Consider the following 25,664-nt stretch of genomic DNA (forward strand, 5'->3'; position numbering starts at 1 on the left):
AAGCCTAAATCATCTAATCACATCTGTATAGAGCCAGAAATCGTTGGATGATCAATAGTCATCATGGATGTCGTCAATGACCAGGGTAGCTTGAATTTTTGCATGCTCCATGAATCTCTGTTGAGTATAGATTTTGCACTCCCTCTGCGGATTGGAATTCATAGAGCCACCTGATTGGCTGCTGGCAGCTCTATTTATGCTGCTGAGCCTTAGGCTGAATCACCTGCCCCTGGCATCCATGTGAGCAGACCTAAGCACACGCACAAATAGAAGTTCACACTTAAAATGATGCATCCTCTGTAATGAAGCACTGACTTTACATGTATGTCATGCATGTCAAATAATGCGTGTTGCAACACGTGTCCATCAAAGCACACAGAGCTATAAAAGTAATAAGAAAGTCCACTCAACTTCAAAAACCTCGTGCCCTTGTGTTTGTGGTGTAAAATTATGATTTAAAATCTTGTAAAAACTCAAAAAAAACAATTCAAATTAATTTTATATGATTCATACATGCATGCCATGTAAGGAGATCACTACCCTATTATTCTGTCTGTGTATTGTTCACTGTGTGTGTTAAATGCATTTGGCTGGAATGGACATGAGTTGACCACTTTATGTTGAGAGTTGGTCACTGATAGTAAGGAGGGTCAGGACTAGATATGCTGTTGCTTCATCCAAGATGTGTACGTGTACAATTTGTGTTAAATGTATTTCCTGTTTTTTGTTGTATAGTGATGAGAACATATGTAGTCCATGTTTTGTTTTTATTGTTTTGATGTTGATTCTGTCATGAAGTTTGAGACAAAGAATAAAAAAAGGAAGAAAGGTAGAAAATTCCAGATTCTTTCTGAACCATTTCACAAACGTGATTGAATGGTGTACTGCACCTTGTGCCGCTGAAGTGTCTGCCATAGGTTTGCCATATGAATGCAGCATTGACATTGAACGTTAACAGGTGTTTAGAAGCAATGGTAGTAGTGTTATTAGCATCAGTGGTAGTAGTGGTAGTAGTAATAATAATAATAATAATAATAATAATAATAATAATAATAGGGTTTTTGTCTTCTCTGGAGGTATTTGTGCTGACAATATTTATTTTGTCAATTGACCTTGAGAAATTGTCTTGGCAAATATTTTCAGTGAAAACAACAACAACAGAAAGACAAATGTGTGGCATCCTTTGACAGTAGGATGTTTGCATCACGGCAGGAAAACAGCAAATTGCCAACATAAATAAGCCACCACGCTCTGATTAGGGCTGTCTTCACACATCATTATGGTCTAATGAGAGTTTCCCCCGCACTCTCTTCTCCTACTATCAATGTGTGTCTGCCTGCCACTTTTGCCTTCATAATTTTGGATTTTTTTTTTTTTTTTTTTTTTTTTTTACTAGGCCTTCTTTAGCTCAGCCTGACACATGACAGCCATGATGGATGGGTTTTAGTCAGACAGGCCTGGGGAGCCGGAGCCCCGAGAGACGTGGCAGGTAGCCTTTACATCTGAAAGCTTCATTTAAGCAAACTTAGTGTTGCCTCCTCACCCCACATGAACCGGGGATCCTTCTCCACTTGTGGTGACGCCCCCACCAGGGGAGGTCACAATCAGTCCAAGCGTCCCCTTTGGCTCACGCTTGCATCGCTTTGGCCACTTGCTTGAGTGACAACATCAAATAAATATGCTACATCAGTGCTAGACTTTAGAGGACGTGTGTCACTGTGGCTCCTTTTTCCAGCTGTTCCACCGTGACAGCACATCAAGTCGCTCAATAATAAATCAATGTGAAGGGTGCATTAATACATCATGGGTGTGCTATGTGTGCATTCTTGTATGTTCTTTCACTGTATCAGGCCAGAGGAGACACTAAAAGCACATACGATACATTCACACAAATGACTGTGTGCACATTTATGTTTGTGTTTGACTGTTTGCAGCAGCTTTGCATGCTTGTCTGTGTGTGTGTGTGTGTGTGTGTGTGTGTGTGTGTGTGTGTGTGTGTGTGTGTGTGTGTGTGTGTGTGTGTGTGTGTGTGTGTGTGTGTGTGTGTGTGTGTGTGTGTGTGTGTGTGTGTGTGTGTGTGTGTGTGTGCGTGTGTGTGTGTGTGTGTGTATATAATTATGGTTTAATTGCATGCCCTGTGATGTGCTGTCATCTGTCACAGCCCAAAGACAGCAAATAATGGCTCTGCTGCAGTCACTTTGTCACTCAGACGCTCAGCATGCAGCGAGCAGCCGAAACACCAGTAACTGATATGCGTCTTGAATTACTGATAAGTGCTCAAGTATGATGAGCATTGTGTATATGGGCGTACAAAGTGTCTCACTCTTGCCTTTGTGTCTCGGGTCTATTGTGATGGTCTGTGTAAGTATGCATGAAATGTGCGCATGAGAGCGCATATTTATGTATCCATAAGTTTTGTGTACAAGTGTGAGCGGGGTTTTCGAGGCTTATTTGTGCGCACAAATGTTTGATGCCCAGACTATATCAGTAGTGACAGGTGCAACAGTTGTGTTATGCTTTAAGCTGCTTGTTTGTTTGGCACGCTGCTTTGTGTGGTTGAGAAATGGAGTTAACAGAGGAGAAGGAAATGCAGCCTGGGGGCTAATTTATTCACTCCCCAGTCATACCCCAGTCACAGAGGCCTGTTGCACCGGCCCCACCTGTCAGTCCTAAGGAGCATGCCATAGCACAGTAATAGCATCCAACAGCACACAGTCGTACCGCAGCGTGTTCTCAGTGGGCCAGCCACTTTAGGCTTGAGCAGTATTAACCGTGATATATTAATAAAAGCTTTGTAATCACAATTAAAAAGACAGTGCTGCATTTAGTCTGATATTTTTTGTGCTGTAAAAATAAGTGCAGAGTAAGACAAAAAAAAAAAGGTGATTCCAGTGAAATGCATGAAGTGCATTTTAAATGAAGCTTTTTATCACTTTTCTTGTTATAGTTTTTCCCATAAATACTCGCCAAACTGCACAATTGCAATGTGTAAGTTGTTGTTGTTGTTATAGCTGAGTGTGGTAAAGGCGATGTTCGATCCTCAGTAGGTGTGGGAGGAAGTGTCTATCCATAGCAAGGGTAGAGTAATGGATGGCATAGCTATGGGGGTGGGAGGAGGTATGCATCCTTTTTCAGACAGCTGTAATGAATGAGAGTTTAGGGGGAAAAAGGAGTGCGAGGCAGACGGGTGTGTTCACGCTCCCAAACTCTCACACGCAGAGCTTTGCTCGTATTGAAAACAGTTCACCAAAGATGTAAAGGACAATAGAACACCTGGAGAAATAGTCATGGCTGATGCATCTTCCTTATGAGCTGTGATGAAGTGATGAAAACACAGCCACACAGTTGTGTCTGTACATCTGTGTGTGTTGTTAGATCTACTGTATGTAATGCACATGTGTCAAATTCATGACCCGGGGCCAAATCTGGCCCTTTGGAGCATCCAATTCGTCCCGCAGGAGAAAGTGAAAAAGACATGAATCATTGTGTGAATGAAACTCAACAATATTTTTAAGGACTCGTAGTTTTCCTGATTCTTATATCGAATGATTGCAGTCATTTTCAATGTTAAACAGTTGAAATTTTTTTTAATACATAATCTTTTCCTTAATTAAATAGAAATTGATCAAGAAATCTAAGAAATTTAAAGTAAAGATACTGTTGAGACTGCTATCTATCACTTATCGTTTCTTACATACTTAGTATATAACTAGGGTGGTTCACAATATGATGCTATAAGTAAAAGTTTTCTAAATTTTGCCAGATCGTATTTTTCCTTCTACCTATTGACATTTTGAACATCTGTACCAAATATTTTGCCAATATAACATCAGTAAAGGGTGGCACACTTTTTTATAGTTTTTATTACTCAACCAAAAAATGCACAGATAGAAATTTGAACGATATTAAGGTAGGTATGGTCGTAAATAGTTTCTCCCTGTATTTATACTAAGTAAGTAAGATGTAATGTGTCTTCACCCAGCTTCAGCATTTTGGTTGATTAATCAGACAGCTGGATGTTGATAAATTAACATTTGTGTGAACCAGTTCCTTCTAAAAGCCCAACGTCCCATATCATGCTATTTTTCACCCATCTCCATTTGTTCTACAAACACCAAAAACATAGTATTTGAGGTTTGTTTTCCCAAACTCACCTGTTTTCCAGAGTTTTAGCCTCTGAAAAGTCACTTTCTGAGCAACTCTACACAAACATGCGCACGGTGACGTAGAGCCAGAGGATGGTCCGCCCTCCTCCCACCCACTCCGTAGCAGAGCTCATGTTGCTTTATAAACACCAGGCAGAGCGTGGGGGCAGGGCATTCGCCGCTACATACATAGACTTTAGAAAGTACATACATAGCACTGCTCAAAGGATGCTGAAATGCGTTTACATGTCAATCACGGCATAGAGCTTCCTGGAGGCGCGGCTTCTCCATCTCAGAGCAGCGTCAAATTTGTCATCAAAGTGGGGATGCGTCATCAAATTGGAGCGGGGTGTATAAGCTCGCCAGGCAGTAAGAAAAGAGAAAATCACCCTCTAATTAACGATTGAGGGAATCAATGAAAAAAACACTTTGGGCATGTGTATGAAGCCCAAAAAGCACCTTTATGATGTGTAAAGCACAGAAAAGTTGATTTAGCTTAACATGGTCCCTTTAAAAAAAAGTACTTAATGCATTTTTAGGTTGATAAACAAAAAAGTTTCAGCTTATCTGTGTGTGGTGTTGGATTATGGAACGGTTTAAATGAGGATCTGAAGCAATGTCGAGACATTCATGAATAAAGCAATTTACAGACAAAACGTGCTTTCAAGGTACAACATAGAAGAATATGATAATGTGATGTATAATGATTTTGTTGGATGTTGGTTTTACTTGTGCAGAGGACTTGATTGGTCTGATGTATTTTACAAAAATGCAACATTTTGGTAGATAAAACTGAAGCCTTTTTTTTCTTTATTTTATTATTCGGAGAGTTTTGAGTGAGAAAAGAAGGGATTAAATAAGGTTGTACTTTTTCCTGTCCCATTGAGCATGTCTCGGATGGTGTAGATGTGGTGTTGTGATTGTGTACATGTACTTGTATGTATTTGAATATATGTACACACACAATGTACGTGATATGCACACATGCAGGCACCATAATTGTGCTCAATAAAAACATAAATAAATATGGTCCTCCCAGTTTTAAACTCATCCTGCTGTTGCAAAAGGCAAGCCAAGCCAATCGGGTGCCCAGTGATGAAATAGGGAGGAGGAAGAATGAAAGAGGATAACTGCTGCTGAGCTGCTGTTTGTCTGTGCGCGTTGCCTTGCTTGTGTTTGCCTCTTCTCCTAGCAGGTGAAAAATGTCCCCAGGCCCCTTTGCCTGATACCAGGAAGTGTTATCAGGCCTGCCTTAGCTCTCTCCACTGTAACAAGCCCCCAGGCACAGTATTATCTGTTTACGATAAGGATATTAATAACATCGTGCTTTAGTTATGTGCTAGGTTGCCCTGTGGGGTGATCTTGGGGGGATGTTGGAGTAAGGAGCACCTGAATCATCCTGTCAGAGGCTCTTTCCAAACAGGACAGGCTATAATTGGAATTGAGGTGAGCTAAGAAAGGAACGAGATGTTGGGACAGGGCTGAGATGTTCACAGGTTAACCCTGTCTGCATTCCTCCTTGTTTTCAAGAACAATAGGATGACCATCTGCCAGCAGATCCATGGGGGACTTACTGTACAGAGCCAGGAGGTTATGGGGTTAAAAGGTCACAGCTGTCGGGGGCCAGCTGAGAGTTTAGCTCCTGTGCTTTTCTGTAAATTAATATCATCTTTCTTTTTCTTTCTTCTTTGCTGTTTTCTTCTAGTGTTTGTATGGCTGCTACGTCCACTCCTCCATCATCCCCACCTTCCACCGCAGGTGCTACTGGTTACTACAGGTAAGAACGACTTTTATCCATCAGTGCGGCTCACCTGTTCTCAGTTCACCCACAGACTCCACACAAACCTATATATAAGTTGCATGATATCCCTTGGTCATACGTGGAGCTAACCTCCCTAGTGGTTAAACATTTTAATTGCAGTTTTCTGAAATAGAAATATATAATATATATCTACGCATTTCAGTCAACATGGCCTTCGTCAAGACAGGTATTAATTCATATATTTAAAAGAAAAAAAAAAAACTAGTATAAGTTATCATTGAAATGGTCCCAAACTTCTCAGACTTTAGGTTGGTTCTTCTTCTGTTGTGCAATTCTTCTTCTTGTTGTAGTCAACATTATCAATTATGTTACTAATCATTTTTGCATTATTGTATATGTTACGCACATTATGGTTGGCGTGAATCTTGAGACAGTATATATATATATATATATATATATATACAGTATATATATATATATATTTATTTTATTTTTTTTCTTCTTTTGCCCCGTGGCAAGAATAGAACTCTGCCTATGCCCTTGGTAGACATCAGCCAATGCCTTTTCAACCTACTGTTTCCTCCTCTTTCCTCTCCCCAGCCCCCATCTGCCCTTATGTTTCCCAGTCATTCCTTTTTCTGATGGCATTGGCCATACACCCGTCCAGCGAGCCAACGGTATCTCAGCCTACTAAAAGCTTTGCCATCTCCCCTGTCTAACGGCTGAGGTGATGGGCAGTAAAAGCATGATGGAAGAGGTTCCTTGTACAGTATAGTGTGCTTATTGTGGGTCGTCAAGTCTGCAGGCGGAGAGTGGCTGTAAATAGTAGTCCTTTGATCACCTCGCCCGTACATCTGATCAGTCTTGTTTAGCATGGCAGCCATTAATGTTTGTAGGTGCTTGATGAAGCCATTCATAGTTACAGTTTCAGAGGGTGTAAAATATGTGCAAAGGAATACATTTTTTTCTTTAGCCTGACTATTTCTGTTTCTGATCTAGTCCATCCTGTCTATGCTTTTTCATTAGCTATAATATTGCAACTTACACTAAACTAAGTAATACATATTACCATGTGACAGTTGCGATATTTGCTACCTTGCAATTTGTACTTAATAATAGAACTTTGTGATTCACTATCTATCTATCTATCTATCTATCTATCTATCTATCTATCTATCTATCTATCTATCTATCTATCTATCTATCTATCTACCCATCCATCCATCCATCTATCCATCCATTCCACCATCCACCCATCCATCTATGCTGAGGTATCAAAAGTATTGATATGTACAAGTACAAGTAAGTCATACAAAAAAATACTCAAGTAAAAAGTAGCTTAATGAAATAGAACTAGTTACTTTCACCCCCCATGTTTGTTTTTGGTAAACAAGTAAAATTACTGATTTAGAAATAGTACTCATAAATGCAACTCAATTACAGTAACGTGAGTACTGTTTCTATTTATTTATCTATCTATGTATCTATCTATCTATTTATTCATCCATCCATCCACTTCATTACAGATTTATAGTTTCATTCATTGCCAGGTTGAATACTCTTTATCTTTGTGAGATGCACACAGGGCATTTCATTCTTTGTTTTGTGCCTCTGATTACTTTTTATTCCGTTCCAACAGTTGTCAGTGTTCAGTATCCCTGTTGTGCTGAATAGACTCAGAGCACTTATTCATTTGTCCTCCAACCAGCCGCAAACACAATGATTGTTCATAAAAGCAGATGAGCAGACTAGTGGGAAAAAAGACGAAAGAGAGAAGCTGGCCTTAACAATGCCTAAATACCAATCAAAATAATTAGAAGAGTCCCTTAAGAGCCTTTTCTCGAACAAATGTTTGTTTATTTTAATTTTTTTACTCTGGCACTTTGTGTGACAAGCCACCATAATAACTGTTGCAGACATGGCTCATATGTTTTTTTTTTTGTTTTTGTTTTGTTTGTTGTTGTTTTTTGTCAAATGAGCCACTTAGGTCGAGCTCACATGAATGTGTAAGTGTTGCTGAGAATGCATTCTTTGGCTGAGGTAAGTATACGTTTAAAGGGCCTGTTGACAACATTTATTGGTTATGGTTATATAGTATAAGTGATATGAAACAGATCTTAAAGCAGTGGTTCCCAACCAGGGGTACGTGAATGCATTGTAGGGGGTACTTGGAAACATTGATGAATCTATTTCCAACATGCTGAGTCATTATTTCAGACACTGTACATACTCATCCAACAGCTTTTCCACCCGTTGACAATAAACTGCATTAATGAAATAAGCAATATTGTGGCCTTAATATCGTACTAAATTGTTACTAACGTGTTATGCACATTACTGAAAATTCAATGTCGTGATGCCTAAATATTTTTGTCCAACTGCATTTCTTTTAGTTAAAAAATGTTTAAATGCATAAAAATATACCAAACATGTAGTAGCTTAGTATATACAGTATGCACTCACATTGTTTTTTTTTTTTTAATGTTACTTAAAAAAGGGGCATACACTTGATCTCGTGTTGTCTCATGGTTTAAATGTAGGCATTGATAATCTTTGTCGTACGCAGATATCGGACCATTTGCCAGTTTTGTTTTCACTAACACTTCCGTGCGCTCCAGCTAAACCGTGCGCCGCGGCGCGTCATGAGCCCGTCGACGGCAGAAAAATTCTCAAATGCTTTAACTCATCTTGTGCCCACACTGGTGTTATCACCTTGTTCTGTTGAAGAGGCCACTAGTATGTTTAATTCTACATGCTCCTCCATTTTAGACCTGCTTGCTCCTTTGAAATGGTTAAATGGTTAAAGTCTGTGTCTGAGCCATGGTTGAATGACTCTACTCGTGCACTTAGGCACGAATGTAGACGCTCAGAGAGGAGGTGGAAAAAGGACAAGCTTCACGTTTCTTTGGGCATTTTGCGAGACTGTTTATCAAATTTTCAGAAAGCTGTGAAGTGTGCTAAAGCTGAGTACATGTCAAACTTGATTTCTACAAATCATAACAGACCCCAAGTTCTGTTTAGTGTTTTAAATAGACTTGTGAAACCTATTGACTCAAACTATGTTGTACATTCTCAAACTTTGTGTGAAAATTTTCTGAAATTTTTTGTTGACAAGATAACTGCTATTAGGGACTCAACCTCTTCTTTCAAAGTGGTTGATCCCTGCGTTACTTCTGTGTGTTCTGTGGCTTTTGAGCATTTTGAACCTGTGTCCCTTAGCGACCTGTCCGTTGTTGTGCATAAATAAAGAGCTTCTAATAATCCGCTTGATTGTCTCCCTCCTAAACTGCTCAAAGATGCTTTGGGCACGATTGGGCCTCATATGCTGGCGATTATAAATTCTTTGCTAACATCAGGCGGCGTTCCAAGTTCCTTTAAACATGCTGTTGTTCAGCCTCTGCTTAAGAAGCATAACCTGGACTCTGAAGTCTAGGCAAACTACAGGCCAATTTCAAAATTGCCTTTCTTATCAAAAATCTTGGAAAAACTGGTTTTTGCTCAAATACAAATTATCTGGATGTAAATAGTATTTTAGAAAAATTTCAATCTGGCTTTAAGCTATGTCACAGCACTGAGACTGCGCTCTTAAGAGTTTTTAATGATGTTATTTTAACTGATGATTCAGGCTGCTCTACTGTTTTGGTACTTTTAGATTTAACGGCAGCATTTGACACTGTCAACCATGAAATATTGCTTTCACACCTCAAAAATCATGTTGGCATTTAAGGTACTGCCTTAAGTTGATTTAGATTGTACCTTGAAAATCGATCTTTTTCCGTCCACCTTGATCCTTACGCTTCTGGAGTTGCCCCACTCAGCTGTGGCGTGCCGCAGGGTTCCATTTTGGGCCCCTTATTGTTTTCAATGTGTATGCTGCCCGTTGGGTCAATTTTCAGAAAATATAAAATTGACTTTGATTGTTTTGCAGACGGCCTGCAAATTTATCTGCCTTTGAAGCCTGGCACAGACAATGTTCAAGTTTTGTTTGATTGTTTACAGGAAGTGAAGGACTGGATGGCTCAAAATTGCTTAAAGCTTAATGACTCCAAAACTGAAATTGTTGTATTTGGTAACTCATGTGATGTCACTGCTCTGGGCCCTTTGAGTATCTATTGCCACGAGTCTGCTAGGAATCTTGGGGTTGTTTTGGACGGTTCATTTAAGTTTGACAGACAAATAAGTTCAGTCGTCAAAAATAGCTTTTTTCAGCTGCGTTTTTCAGCATCTTGCCTCACACCGATCTGGAGCGTGTCATTCATGCTTTTATTACGTGTCGCTTAGATTATTGTAACTCTCTGTACTGTGGGCTCGATCAAACTTCCACCCATTCTGTTATTCAAATTATCCAAATATCACGCAGTGCAAAATTACTCTAAATTTATTAAAAAAATATTCTGCCCTATTTAGTTATATGATAGTCCTGTATTATTATTATTATTATTATTATTATTATTATTTTTTTTTATTAATAACTCTATATTTTACAAAGTGTAAATATAGAATACAGTTGTTTAAGACTGTATTTCTAATAGGTAACTCTTTTTTCTCAATTACTAGACTTTTCAGATGACCCCAAATGAGGTCCTGACCCCACGGTTGAAAAACACTGCTCTAATGTAATTTTGCAAATGCTAAAGTGTTGACTTTTATTAGCTATAATAGAATTCCAATATACAGTATATATTTGCAGGTACTGAGGGCTGTAAGTTAATAAGAGGTCCAGTTACGGCCAGTTTAAGAAAGATGAATGTAAACAAACAACCTAAACATAGTGGTACTGTTCTGAAAAACAAAAGCATCAAAAATTCAGCTCCTTCTCTCCTTCTTTTAAGTAAATCCCAGGCAAAAAGGAGCTTTACTGGAGGATAAGACGTAGCCATACAACCCAGGGAGAGTCAGGCCAAAGGTACAATTATACTCAACACAAGGACACATGCGGAGAAAGAAGAAATGTACACACTGCGCTGAGAGCAAATAACAGAGGGCTGGGGTCACACTGGGTCACTACAACATTTACTTTATACTTTCTTTTCAGTTCCTGGATAAACACACACATAAAGAATCGTCCAACTTTTTAGAAGTTCACATGCTCAACTTTTCTTCTCCTGTATTGTTAAGAAGAGCATGTGTCAAACTCAAGGCCTGGGGGCCAAATCTGGTCCTTTAGAAGATCAAATTTGGCCCGCTCAAGAAAGTAAAAAAGATAGAAAAAAACATGAAACATTTTGTAAATTACTAACTCATTTAGTTGTAGGTTTTTCAGCCCATCCAAATACAAAAAATTTATTAAAATCCACAATATTTGCAGAGTTTCCATTTCTTATATCACATGATGGCAGTCATTTTTAATCTCCAATTTACTTTTTTCAAATATCTGATCAATTTTCCTCAAATCATTCTTCGAAATTTCTCAAAATTCTCAAAATCAGGCAATTTCAAGTGAAGATCCTGAAGGAACTGATACCCACATATGTCATATCATATATATATATATATATATATATCATTTATATGTGGAAGTGTAAACAGGGGCACATTAATGTTGAATTTGCTGTCGTAATTGTAATTAAATTGTAATTAGGTTTAGATAATTGGCTTTGTAATTGTAATTGCCATAAAAAAAATTTAAAAATTGTCAATTAGAATTTAACGCAAAACTGGGGAACCATGTTACAGTTCTATGTACAGTTCTACACATATGTAGTAAACAATTATTAAAATATGTTTCATATCAAGCTTTTACCATTTAAAAAAAAATACAAATCGAGGGGTATACTGACACAAGAAATGCTCTGATGCCCACACCAAAAATATTAAAACTTATATTTTCATTGATTAGGAAGCTAAACAAGGTAACCAATAGATAGGAAACAAATTAAATGTATAGATATTTATTTTTAGTGTATTTTACAGCTGATTTAGGACCCGTTATCATAAGAGATGCTAAAAGAAAGCTAACACAAGAGGAAGGTTTACTTTGATTTGGTTATTTATACCGGGCTCAGCAAATGTAATTGAACTTTAGTAATTGAGAATGTAATTATAATTGACTTTCTGAAGATAAAAAATGATTGTAATTGGAAAAAATGCTGGTCACTGTAATCACAACTGAATTGTAATTGAACATAGGTAATTGAAAAAGTATTTGATATTGAAAAATGTCATTGACCCCAACCCTGGTAACTGGCTAAGTTTGAATTAGAGCAGTATTTTCCAAACTTTTCACCGTCCCGTACCCCATCAGAATATCTAGAATCAGAATAACTAGAATATTTGCATTTCCTGAAGAAAATGGAAGTAAAAATGTGGGTGCTGGCCCACGTTGCACTGCATTAGCTTATCATTGGCATTAGCATTACCTAGAATTAGCATAGCAATAGCATTAACTTAGCATCAACATTAAAATTAGCAAAGCAATAGCATTAACCTAGCATCAACATTAGCCTAGCAATAATATTGACCTAGTATTAGCTTAAACATAGCATTATTGTTAGCCTAGCAATAACATTAGCCTAGCATTTACATTACCTAGTATTAACCTAGCACTAATATAGCAATAGAATTAGCTTAGCAATAAAATTAGCCTAGCATTAGCTTTAACCTAGCATGGACATTAGCCTATCATTAGCATTAACTGTGCATTAGCATTAGCCTAACGAATAGCATTAACCTAGTATTAGCATTACCTAGCAATAACAATAACCTAGCATTAGCCTAGCATTAGCATTCACCTAGCTTTAACATTAGCCTAGCGATAGCATTAACCTAGCATTAGCATTAGCCTAGCGATAGCATTAACCTAGCATTAACATAGCAATAGAATTAGCCTAGCATTAGCATTAGCCTAAAATTAACATTGACCTAGCATTAGCTTTAACCTAGCATGAACAGAGCCTAGCATTCTCTTAGCGTTAGCATTAGCCTAGCAATAGCATTAACCTAGCATTAACATTAACTGCTCTATTTATATTCTAGTTTCCAATGCTGTCATTGTTTTTAATTTTCATTCACGTACCCCATGACAATTTGCGTACCCCTGGGGGTACCCGTACCCCACTTTGGAAACCTAGGCATTAGAGCACATGTGTTTTTCAAAATAGAAAAAAAGAAAAATGAATGAATAACAAAAAGAATCTTTGATGTTTGTTTTTTCTCCTTGGGCTCTTTACTGTATTGTTTTAGTAAAGAGAATTACAGAAGAATGATAAAAATACTTTTCACAATACAATAAAATATTGAATTTGCAAACATGCATTTTTCCATAGCAATAAGTCTTTCATCTCGATTAGCATCTCTGCTCTGACATTTTATTGCTGACCATCTCTGCTGACATTCACACAGATACTAGAGGTGACCATTTTCTCCTCAGATGCAGGTAGACCTGACCCTCCACCGTCTCGTTCTGTCAGAAAACTGTGTGTCCGTTACAATCCCATCATATATTTCATTTCTTTCCTCTCTCTTTTCCCATCATCCTCCAGTCTCCCACCCTGCTGTCTCTGAATCCCTGTGTATCTTCTGCTGTGTCTATATGAGATTTGTAGGCAGTAGTCTGTCAACAGCAGAGTAGCAAGGAGACTGGAGCTCCCAGAGCGGCAACATGGAAAGGTCACCAGTGAGTGAAAAATGTAAATATGCAGCCATTCAGCAGCCACTGTCACAGAGAGACAGGGATGAAAATAACTCCTGTTTCACCCACATCAACAGTGAGGGAACACAGAGGACAGAGCGGGTAGAGACAGACTTTGAATGTGAGAGTGAGATGGTCACAACTTGAAAAAAAAAGTTTGTTGAAAAAAAAAAAAAACAGATGCATTGGAGGGTTAGATATGGAACCAACAATAGAGTGACGCAGAATGTATAGGAAATATATGCGCAGCAATGTCAGTAACCAAGAGCCAAGAGGAACGATGGGCAAACAGAGGTTGATAAAAGGTGTTTTAGTTAAAGCGGGGGGGGGGGGGGGGCAGTTATCCTCTCTTTATCCACTCTTTATTGAGTCAAAGCCTGGGTAATGAGACAGGGGACAGGAATAAAGACCTGTGTGGAGGGTCTTCTCCACTTCATTCTTTTTCTCTACTTCTTTTTACCTTTCACTCTCAATTCACTCATCCCCACCACATTACACCCAACCCTCTGTAGCATTAGAACGACTCGGAGTCATGACCATCACCACAAATGGCTGAGACTTAACAAAGGTACCACTGCAGTTCTCTGGGACGACAAACAATGAATCCAAATTTTCCCCAGAGAGAACTTTGAACAGGATAGGTCTTTATTTATGTGAAAATAATGATATCATGATGTTTACTCAAAACTGACAACAAATAATATCAACGATATTGTGTACATCAGGTGTAGGAAGAGCTATCATACCTCAAAGTTAAGTATCACAGTTGCTTTGGTGCAAAATTCTAAAATTCTTTACCTAATAAATATTTAATCGATACGTTTGAACAGAAGTTTGAAATGCTGCCTGACAGCTGTTTGTATCCTTGATTTTTGTACAGCATTTGCATGTTGCCCTTAAGCATGCATTCCTTTTTTCTGGGTACTCAAACTTATTTCCCGTGTCCAAAGACAATTATTTTTAGTTATTTTGAGAGTAAAATGTCCCCATTGGAGACTGTGTGCGTGTGTGCGTGTGTGCGTGTGTGCGTGTGCGTGTGTGTGTGTGTGTGATTGCCTTCCATCCTGTGGTAGACTAGAGACCTCTCTAAGGTGTCAACTGTTATGTACCCCATTCGCTGTAATCACCCCATTACCGTGATCAGGATAAGCTGGTGTAAGAGTTCTCAACCTTGGAGTCAGGACTCCATTTGGGGTCGCAAGACACTGGGAGGGGGCCGCCAGATGCCTTAGAAAAAAGAAAGAATATTTTTTGAACAATTTGAGCCCTACACCAAACGTGCCATATTTTAAGCTATTTTTAATCACTTTTTCTTGCCATATTTTTGCTCCTTTTAGAGCATTTTTGCTTCATTACCCCCATTTCTGTCACTTCTGTTTCAAATTTCAATGCCTTTTCTGGACTTTTTCCACTTTCAAGACATTTTCAGCACTTTTAAACCCTTTCAGAAATTTCCCCACTTAATGTCGCGTATGTTGACCCATTATTGTCACTTTTAACCTCTTCATAGTATTTCATGCTTATTTTTGCCAATTTAATCACATTCACAATTTGTCATGCCCATTACTTTGCCAGTTTGATCTAACTTCCTACTTTTAAATGACAAAAAAGGGCAATAAGATGAATTAATAAAGTGGGATATCGTGACCATAATAATGAACTTTTTTGAAGAATCCAATATATTAAAATGTATGGATATAGTTAGGTTAAAAATAGTGGAAATTTTGTTTCGAGTTGTAAACAATACTACCTATAGGTATTTAAGCATTCTTCAAATTAAGAAGCAGTCGTTATAATGTATCTGTTATTGCATATACACTGTTGTCATGAAAGTAAAAAATCAGGAAAATAAGTTATTAAAGAAAATGTATTTTGAGTTGGAAATGTGAATGTATTGAATTGAGAAATGTGTTTAAGGAGTTTAAATTGTTCATTTGTAATGTCTGGATGGGCTCATATAAGCAAGTTGGTTCAGATATATTAGGTGAATGTGGTATTTGTCAATGTACTGTGCATCGAATGGACAACCAAATAAAATGTATGCATTCTTTCATACATTACCCCAACTGGCCCTCCCCCCATTTCTGCCACTTTTAAGCCAATATTGACTCTTTGAACCCTTTATACCACTTTTTCTGTCTTTTGTCGGCCACTCTAATTTGCAACTTTTAACCAATTTTTTTATTTTTTTTTTTTAATCCCATTTCACTACCTTTTCCACCTTTTTGGTCACTTTAACGCATTTTATTTCCGATTAAAACAAGGATTTACATCTTTAAGATGACTCCATACTCGTGTGCAAATAACTATAAACTTCCTGGATAACAGTGGATATTATTCAGATAAATAAATAAATAAATGTGGTTATCACAGATTCATAGAACAATGGATCATCATTTTGCTGATTTTATGGATGGGCCCCAAAAAACTCTCCCCTTTATTCCCCCTTATAGATGGCCCTGTCTCCACTGTTCAACCACCTTCAAGTATGGTGGGGGATCCCGGTCTCTGGCACCTTTATTTTGGGGATTGCAAGCTGAAAAGATTGCAAACCACTGATTTAAGATGCCTGACATCCCACAATGCAATGTGCAACACTATTCTGACAATGTTAGTGCTTACAGTGGAGATAAAAACAAACTTTTAAGCAGCAGTTTAAACCTTTTATTTTATTTTTTTTCATGTAAATGTTATTTAATTCTCTAATCGTAACCCTATGAGGCCTATACTATGGATTTACCTGATGAAAAATGTTGGTGTCCAGCAGCTTTAAATATCCAGATGTACTGTACATCTCTTTTTCCTCCCACTTCCACAGACAGACACACTCACTGACAAAAAAGGATCTGCCTGTCCTGGTGGCACTGATTGATTCCACAGCTCCATGTCTGCCTTTCTTGTTTAGTGCTAATCGAATGTAACTCCCCGCTTGTGCCTCTCCATCAAAGCAGACAGTAGTTTGTGTTGGCCGGCGGGGGCACAGAGGTGGGGATAATTATGATATTAATATGGAGGGGGGGTCTGAGGGGAAACTGCCTGCCACGTACACAGAGAGGGGTCAATAGCCTCTCCCACTTCTCCTACTTTAAAGAGGAAGAGTGTGTGTGTGTGTGTGTGTGTGTGTGTGGCGGGGGGGGGGGATAATGAAATGACTTGCAAGGCAAAAGGGAATGCTGACGACCTTGTTTTTTTTTTTTTTTTTTTTTTTTTTTTTTTTTTACAGCTATCACTTCTTCGCTCTTACCTTCCTCAGCCTAGACCACTGTGTTCTAGTCCCTGTCTCACATGAATACAATATTAATGCCATCATTCACTGCACTTACATTTTTCTTGTTACATTAGTCCTTCAGAGTATAATGACTTTGGAACCAGTTGAATTAGTGTTATGTGGGAAAATGAGTTGTCAGTGTTGTCCCTGTGATCATTCCAGTTTTATTAGACTGTATTTCCGCTGTTTTAAATTATTGAATAATTTACAAGTTGCTTAATTAGACAGGAAGAGTAATAGCTTTGTGATTAAAAGAAGCCCAGAGCTGTGTGAGGCTCTCTGGCGCTGACCATGGTGCTGAAACCTACTTTGTTCCAGCCTCTCTAACCATTCACATCGGAGCCTTTGGAATATATATTTCCCTTCTTGTTCTGGCATAGTTGATCTACCATCAAACATATCCTGCATCTTTTACATCTTTTACTTTCTAATTTCCACTATTTACCTCCACACCAATCTCTACCAGAGGTGAATGTAACAGATTACAAGTAGGCCTACTCACGTTACTGTAATTGAGTTGCTTTCATGAGTATTGGTACTTTTTTGAGGATGTTTCTAAATCAGTCATTTGACTTGTATTTAAGTACATTTAATATAAAGCAATTCATTACATTTCTACACCAAACCCGTACTGAGTATATTGTTATTTTTTGTTTTAAATTGATCAACGGACATTGTGAAACTACAAAAAAAAATGAAATGACAAGACAACAATCAAATGCATCACATCATAACCGAACAACCAGATTAAACGTATTGCGTACCGCGTCAGAACAGACACAAAACTCTAAAACAGCGATTCTCAACTGGTGAGTCAGGACCCAAAAATGGGTCGCGGACCTGTACTGGGTGAGTCGCGGACAGCTGGTCAAAAATAAATGAATACTTAATGACTAGGCATGCTGTGAAATGCATGTTGCACAGAATATATAGATTTATGTTTTTAAAAAAAGGACAGGGTTCCTACAGTTTAAGTCAAATTCAATTCAAGACTTTTTACGACTTTTTAATCCCATTTCAGTTTAAATTTAAGACCCACTTCACAGAATACACAAAAGCGCCACATCAATTTCGTAGGGTTAGGGTCACTTTTTTCCCAGTGTCTAGTGCAGATGTGCAACTGGCGGCCCCCAAAGTAAACACACAAAAATACACAAAAACTAAATTAACCAAAATCACTCCAAAAACACATAAGATGACAAAAATAGCCAGAAATCTATAAAACAACAACAAAAATACATAAAAATAAAAACGATTAAGAAAAGCCATTTAGATTTTTTTTTTATTTCAAATGAATGTTACCGTTTATTTTGAAATGTGAGACTAATTACAATCATAACTTTATATTTGTGTTATAATGTAAGACTTTTGACTTTTTAAGGATATGCCTGAAGATTATACATATGTGTTTTCAACAGCTATTTTTGAAAAACTAAATTTGGTTGGTTGAGTTCTATTTAAGTTTATACATGAGATGTTCACTACCAAAAATAAATGTGAGAGGTAAAAGTAACTAGTAACTTTTACTTTGATTAATATTTAATTGAGCAACTTTTTACTTGTACTTCAGTATTTTATGTATGACTTGCTTGTACTTGAGTACAATCAATCAATTCAATTCAATTCATCTGTATTTATATAGACCAATGTACAACAAGTAGCGGTGCTTCTACTTGAGTAGAATAAATCAGTACTCTTTACACCTCTGGTCCCTACACATCTGTACAGTGGTGTCATCAGGTCATAACTATGGGGTCAACATATTTACCCATTACGCCTCATTCTACAGACCTGATCACGCTCCACACATCTCACCCCGGTTAATTGAATGGGAAACGTTGAGCAGCTACTGCTACTCGGCTTCTTTGGCTTATCCTTCGGGGCTGATGTGAAAGCAAGGCAGAGTTTCTGCAGTGCGGACATGCCTTCGGGCTAAAGACAGACAGATGGATTCTTTATGTCTACCTGTGGCCTCTATTCATTGAGATCAGTTTAGCTTCCTCTGTGTTGAGCGCTGGGATACAGGTGCTGGGATTCAGAGTGGTTCAGGTGATGTGTGATGACTGAGCAGAGCTGTCAAGTCCAGATTCACATCAGATACATCTAGACGTTAGTAAGGCTACATAATGAATATTTCACAGAGATAAATCATGGATGAGCCCGGGTGCCTTTTCTGTTGATTTCACTGAGATGGTAGAGACTGGGAAACCTGGAGAGGCTCTGACTGGCTGCGTCTCATCCTCAGGGCAAGCGGAGGCAGGAGGAATATAATTGCCTTAAGCTGTGCAGACTTTTGTTAGTATCAAACAAAAACTCATCATGCACACTGGTGTGAGCAAAAGATTTATTGCATTTGAATTTAAATTCAACATTGCCTGTCGTTACCGTTCATTTTAAAACTTTACCTTGGACCGACAGAATAGAACGACATCAGCATCTGCACATTCTCACTGTGGTGTGTGGGCGTATGAGATTGTCACTGTGTTCCTGCACTATGGTGGGAGACCACAGTGCTCCCGGCAGCATGCTGCTGCTGGCAGGCCTCCACTCCTTCTGCCATGAGGAGAACAGCTGCTTCACGAGCATGTCGGGGTGCAAGCCATGTCCCCGTGGCGCCCCTCATCTCCTTCACTTTTCCGCCTCCCATCGCACAGACACGCAACTTTCTATCCCCTAATCCACATGTATCCAGATGTCTTTAAAGACAGTATTTTTTTTAAACTGCGCTTGGCCTTTAGCGTACATTTGTGAAAGCGACCTCAGTAACTGAGACAGCTACTTGATACTGGATGAAACTTCTTTAAACAAACCTTCTTCAAACTTCTGCAATTTTGACTCATGTCTTAAATCAGCTGTAAAATAAACTATAAAATATTATCTATCATCCAATTTGTTTTTAAAGTCTTGGTTTCCTTGTTAGGCTTCTCAATCAATGAAAATATTGATAATAATACTTTTGGTGTGGGCGTATGAGCCATTTTTTTGTCAGTATACCCCTCGATTTAAAATGTCTTTTAACTGACAGGAAAACTTCATATGAAACATATTTTATTGAATGTTAACTACTTATGTGTAAGCCATAGAATTGCAACATGGTTCCCAGGTTTTCCGTTTAATTAATTTGCAATTGGAAATAAAAACTGTCAATTACATATAGTAAGTCAATTATCTGAACTCAGTTACAATTAAATTACAATTATGACAGCAAAAGATTATTTCAATTACAATTAAAATTACAATTACATCATAATTGTAATTAATTATCAAATACACGATTACAATTACAATTGACCTCAACCCTGAAATCAACTTCTTGTTGATAATGTCATAGGTTCTCTCAGAGTCAACAGCTCAATGTTGACAGGTAGTCCTGTTAACACAGCTCAATGTTGACAGGTAGTCATGTTAACACAGCTCAATGTTTGGCAGGTAGTCACGGTAACACAGATCAATATTTGACAGGTAGTCATGGTAACACAGATCAATGTTGACAGGTAGTCACGGTAACACAGATCAATGTTTGACAGGTAGTCATGGTAATCCTGAGTTTACCATGTTGCCGTGACCGGAGTGTGTTTGCTGACCTTGAGCTGTTTTGCGGAGGTCTGCTCTCTCCGAGTTCTTTTCTAGTTTATGTATTTTTTTATTTATTTTATTTAATTGTAGAATATTTTATGTTAAAGGTTCAAATGTATCCAACACATTAATGAATATTAAATGAGTCGGTTTTCCTCGTACTAACTCTTCTCTGAGTAACATTTTATCAATGTATCAATATCACATCCCATACTACAAAATAAGTAATAAAAGTATGGATTTTTCATGCTGATATCATATATGATCAATCTCAGTATCGGCCAATACTCAAAGCAGCAATATTTGTACCGTATCAGAAGTGAAAAAGTCACACTAATTTATACACACTTTAAACTAAGTTTTGAGCCTGTTGATGATGCCCTTGTATACAGGTCGGATGCTTAGCTCTGGACGTCCACTGCAGGGCTAACACACAGGTAACACAAGTTATTTCTGAATTATCGTTCAACAAATAGTTCATGAAATGAAACAGTTTAAATGACACGTGGAGACATTTGCAAAGTTTTGCAATTAAGTCGTCATGCGGTTGTTGAGTTTGAGGCGTCAAAATGACAGAACCAGGACAGAAATGTAAGGCCAACAAACTTGAGTCAAAAAAAAACAGCAGCTCGTGTTGGACTTTTCCACTGGTCAGTTAGCAAGGCTCAGATCGTATCATTTAATTCCAGCAAGTTATTTTTTGTCTTCCTTTTGAATAATATGTTAAGGTTTCATTTATTCAGACAACTGTTTTTCAGGAAATTTACTTTGATCTCCTAACACGGTTCGACTGTCAACTGCCAGTCTTCTTTCTTTCGAACTTTCCTTGACTTTCTTATATTAATTACTTCAAGTTCTTTTTGTCTTATTTTTGGATAATATGTTAAGGTTTCATTTATTCAGACAACAGAACTTGCTGGAATTATTACATTGCAATCAAGGAATAGTGGACGCCTCTGAAGAAGACTGGCAGTTGACAGTCGAAACATGTCAGAAGATCAAAGTTAATTTCCTGAAAAACTGTTTTCTGAATAAATGAAACCTTAACATATCATACATATCAGATTTTATCAGCAGGAAGGAGATGAACTGGCTTTTTAATAAGAGCTAGCTGGTTTGATCTGATCCAACAGAGAAGCTAATGTGCTAAATTTGCATCTAATCATGAATAAACAGCAGTTTATGAGAGAAGTTGAAATTGTGATTTAATTGTTTTGGTGTTGCAAACAAGGGCTTGCACAATATGACGTCACATCTGTTAAGTGCCAACATGCTCTGCCAGAAGTTCTGCTGTTTTTAAATGATAATGTTAAGGTTGACTTCACTAAGAACAATTTCTCCTTCAGCGGTTTATTAATGAGATGTATTGTGTTTGTCAGAGCAAGGCCTCAGATCAATCTCTCAGCAACATACTTTTCTCCTGGCGGTTTCAGCACATCTGCCACCTCCTGATTCCACTCAGCTAGAAAATAGTCAAGACTGAAGTTAGTTTTTAAGTTGGATTCTTCCCAAAATAGTGACACTGGGGCTTCTGACCTCTAAACAAATTGAAGGTAACTCCGGTGCCTAATTAATGGCCACTTGCTGAAGCACTCACTGCGCTTTTACATGAAAGAGGGAGAAGTTGAGCTAAACCCAAGAGGCATGCAGAGCCTCCTCCCCTCTTGGCAGACTGATCTGCACCTCAGTGCCTGCGACCTTTTCTCCAGGCCCGTCGCCTAGCCCACCAGTACGGCCAATTATCGCAAATCCCCCGTCGCATTTGTCTTGCCATTTTCACTTTGCAGCCAAAGATGCATTCATGGCCAGACTCATGCAGACTCCCAACCAAATAGAGGCCATGCAGAGAAACAGAGGCCCACAACAGGTATGTGACGCTTAAATAATTCAGTTATTCTGAAAGGTTGAAGCTCTGCCACTAAGGTGAATTGACATTGATCTTACTCAAGAGTCATCCACTCTTTCAGAGGGAATGGTCATTGACTTGTTTACTCTTGGTCGCTATGTTTGTTAATGGCACCAATATTACAGATAATAATAGAGATCTCTCCAACATTCTGAGTTGTCGATGGGCTTTTTCCATTGAAACTTTTCTGTCTCTACAATGATTAGTTGGGTTTCCATTGCAGATTTTCGTAAAATAAAAGCGATATTTCTAAATGTTGAAAAAAGTATTATTGCGCTTTGAACATGTTTCTATCGAAGGTTGTTTTGGGCAGGCGCCTAGTAATGCCCGTGAAATTTTATCCCGCGAGACTTTGCTGCTTATAACAGTAATACATCTTAAGTCTAATACTAAGAATTGTCTTGGTCTCCTCTTCTGTCTACACATACCGTGCCATGTTTTCTAGGAGAGAAGTGGTCATGTGACCAGGTACTGTATGTCACGTATTTGCAGAAAAAGTGTTTCCATAGTGCTTTTGTGACACATTTCAGTATGGAAATTCCTCCTCATTAAATTTTTTTGGAAAATTGTTTTTTTGAAATTCAGGTGTTTCCATTACCAGTTTTTATTGCACTATTTAGATTTTGTGCATTTCCAAGGGGAATGGGAACGGAAACGCAGCTATTGTTGTGTCCACCCTCTGTCTGCGATTGTGTTCTCACACAAAGATTAATGCATCCACATAAAGTCTCCACTGTTCAATGCCAATCTTGACTCATGTCAAGCCGTTGGCTGACTCATGTCACTTTCCATGTTCAGGCCGTGATGGGATAAGTGTGCACACATCTACCAGCTTCCCAGAGAACACTGGTCACAGCTAATAACCAGAACTGTCTGATTTGTCCCACCCTGATTACTCCTCTGAGCCCCAATTAGCCGTGGATGTGGGCTGACATCCCTACACAATCGCTTGGACATGTCATAGAGGGAAAGAAGAGCCAGGGACACAGAAAGGGTGGGGGGGGGGGGGGGGGGGGGGGGATGATTGGCAAAGAAGACAAGTTTGTATGAAGCTGTGGTTGTACAGGGCCAGAGTACACTGTGCATTTAGTGAGATATTGATCTCAATTCCCCCTTTAAACAGCGACGACTCATCAACATACAAACAGCTCTGATTGCTCTTCCTATAATTGGCAATTTTCATTGTGAATATCTGTCCATCTCAGGGTGTTAACTGGGTCTGGGTTGAGACAGGTTTATTTCTCTGTGGGTTCGGGGACGAAAAATCTTTAATCCTCTTTGTGAAAAAGTGTTCGGCCATTATATTTAAATCAGTTACTAGCTACATGAAGTAAAGAGTGAAGCCTTGGGATCTCGTGTATTTCCTGAATGTATTAACCAATCATTGATGACTGCCATCTGTGTTTCTTCCACTAAGTAATCCCATTTTTCTTTTCTTTTCTCTTCACTTTGCCCCACTGTTCTGTCCAACCCCCCAACCGTTGTGTCTGTTTCTACTTCTACTGAGCTGCTGTGTCTCCTCATGATTGCTGTGCTATCTTCCCCCTGCAAGTTTTACAGAAAAATCTTTTTTTGGCCTGCACTCATTCCCTCTCAGTAGGGGGCAGTGGAAAAAGAAACTACAAGGGCACATAAAGCATTGCGAGTCAAAACCAGACTTCTTTTAGTCTTTTCTGATCTGAGCACATGTCATATTGAACGCACACGCACAAACACCCTTCAGTGGAATGGCTCTGGTGCTGTCCCTGTCTGCTGTCTCATTTCAAAACACGCCCATGCAGACCTGTGAGGACACCAGAAATTGAGAAGTGAAGGAGCGAGAGAGAGAACGGGGAAATGTTGAGAGGAGTGTGGGTGGGTGGGGGTGGGGGGGGAGGGTGGATGGCGGTAGAGTTGCAAACAAGACATGGGAGGGAATGAGGTGCTGTGAGAATGAGGATTAGAGTTGGAAGATTATCGGTAGAAGATGATATCATTTGGAGAAGATGAGCGAGTGCAAACGAGCAGCGCAAATCACCCGCATTAACGAGCCGCCTTGTAAATTACTGCAGTCAAATGTAAGCTTGGTGCTTGATCTGGTTCTGGCTGCACAGCGTGTTAAGCAGGCGTGATCTACTTTACTATTACCATTTCTTCTTTCGGTGTTTTTTCCTTGCCACTGTTACAGGGTTCACTATTGGCCTCCTGTGTCACCATTAGGACATTTTCTTATTCAGTGCTAGGACTTAGTCAGGCTCAGTGCGTCTCGTGTTCGCTCCCAGTCTTCAACTAATAAACTCCTGTCCTGATGTATCCCTGCAGAGCTCAGCTACAAGAGCAGAAAACTTTAACTAACAATTCCTCACCTCTTTAGTGTAAAAATGTGTATATCTTTCATCCCTGTGGCAACATATTTTAATATTCTTATACTTCTTTTAAAAGAATGACAAGAAGACATTAAGAAGAAGAAATTGATTATATTGTGCTTTAAAGTTATCTCATATTTTCTTCTCTCATTTAACGTGAAAATGAACCAATAAACATGCAAAACAACACTTTGTTTCTTTAACATGCAAAGATCTCCCTCCACCTTCCTTCCTCTTAACCAGGCTACACACATAGAGACAGTCGGGCTGTTTTTTCCCCGATTTTTCCCCCTCCCAACCAAAGACAGCAAACGCCATATTTTGTATGTTTTATAAGATTATCCTATAGGATTATCCTGTGGTCCTGTGCTAAGAGTACAAACGTCCCGGTAATCGGCTCCGAAGCAGGCGGACATTTGTCAATATTAAACTGATTCAATGTTTACAATCAAAACTCCTCGAATATGGGAAAAGACAACTTGGAAATTTGCCTTCCCGTGTTTACAATTCTGATCTCCGAGTTAAGCAGCAGCACATCATAATATCTCAAACATGCCTGTTAGTATGGTATTAGTTTTTTTTTTACCAACTTTACCGAGTAGAAACTCCAACTTCAGGTGGCATTCCAAGTCACTTTTTCAAGTGGCAGGTTGGAAAACCCTGAGTTGTTTCAAATGCAGCATTAGGTCTCATTTGATCACACAACAATACTTGCATTGAGGACGATTGGAGGTTGTGTGTGTGGTGTGCTGTGTTGATATTATCGGAGCATACTCAAAACTCAAACTGTTCTATGCCTGACTTTTAATCTTCTGGTTAGCGCTCTGTAACATAAAAAAAAAAAAAAAAATCCTCTTCAGATTTAGAAAAATCCTTACGTGTACCCCGTTTTACCCATTTTCTAAACATTTATGGTTTTAAGAATAGCGGTCATAGAATAAAACCTCAGCGCTGTTCAACTCGAGCAATGCACTGCTGCTGCTACCGCTGTAATAGATGTAGCACCTTTTAAATAGAAGGTTCAACTTATGA

At 38.6% G+C, this 25,664-nt stretch overlaps 1 protein-coding gene across 11 annotated transcripts in view; it reads left to right on the plus strand.

The window, feature by feature from the left end:
* The window catches only part of camta1a (calmodulin binding transcription activator 1a), a 451,486-nt gene that overhangs the window by 339,933 nt on the left and 85,889 nt on the right, over positions 1-25,664 (plus strand). For all 11 annotated transcript variants that reach the window (XM_028452382.1, XM_028452379.1, XM_028452383.1 and 8 more), the window contains one exon: positions 5,851-5,922. In XM_028452382.1, coding sequence (XP_028308183.1) covers positions 5,851-5,922 — 72 coding nt within the window. The remainder of the gene's footprint in view (positions 1-5,850; positions 5,923-25,664) is intronic.

The sequence above is a fragment of the Gouania willdenowi genome, chromosome 7, assembly GCF_900634775.1.
Source record: "Gouania willdenowi chromosome 7, fGouWil2.1, whole genome shotgun sequence".
Classification (NCBI taxonomy): domain Eukaryota; kingdom Metazoa; phylum Chordata; class Actinopteri; order Blenniiformes; family Gobiesocidae; genus Gouania; species Gouania willdenowi.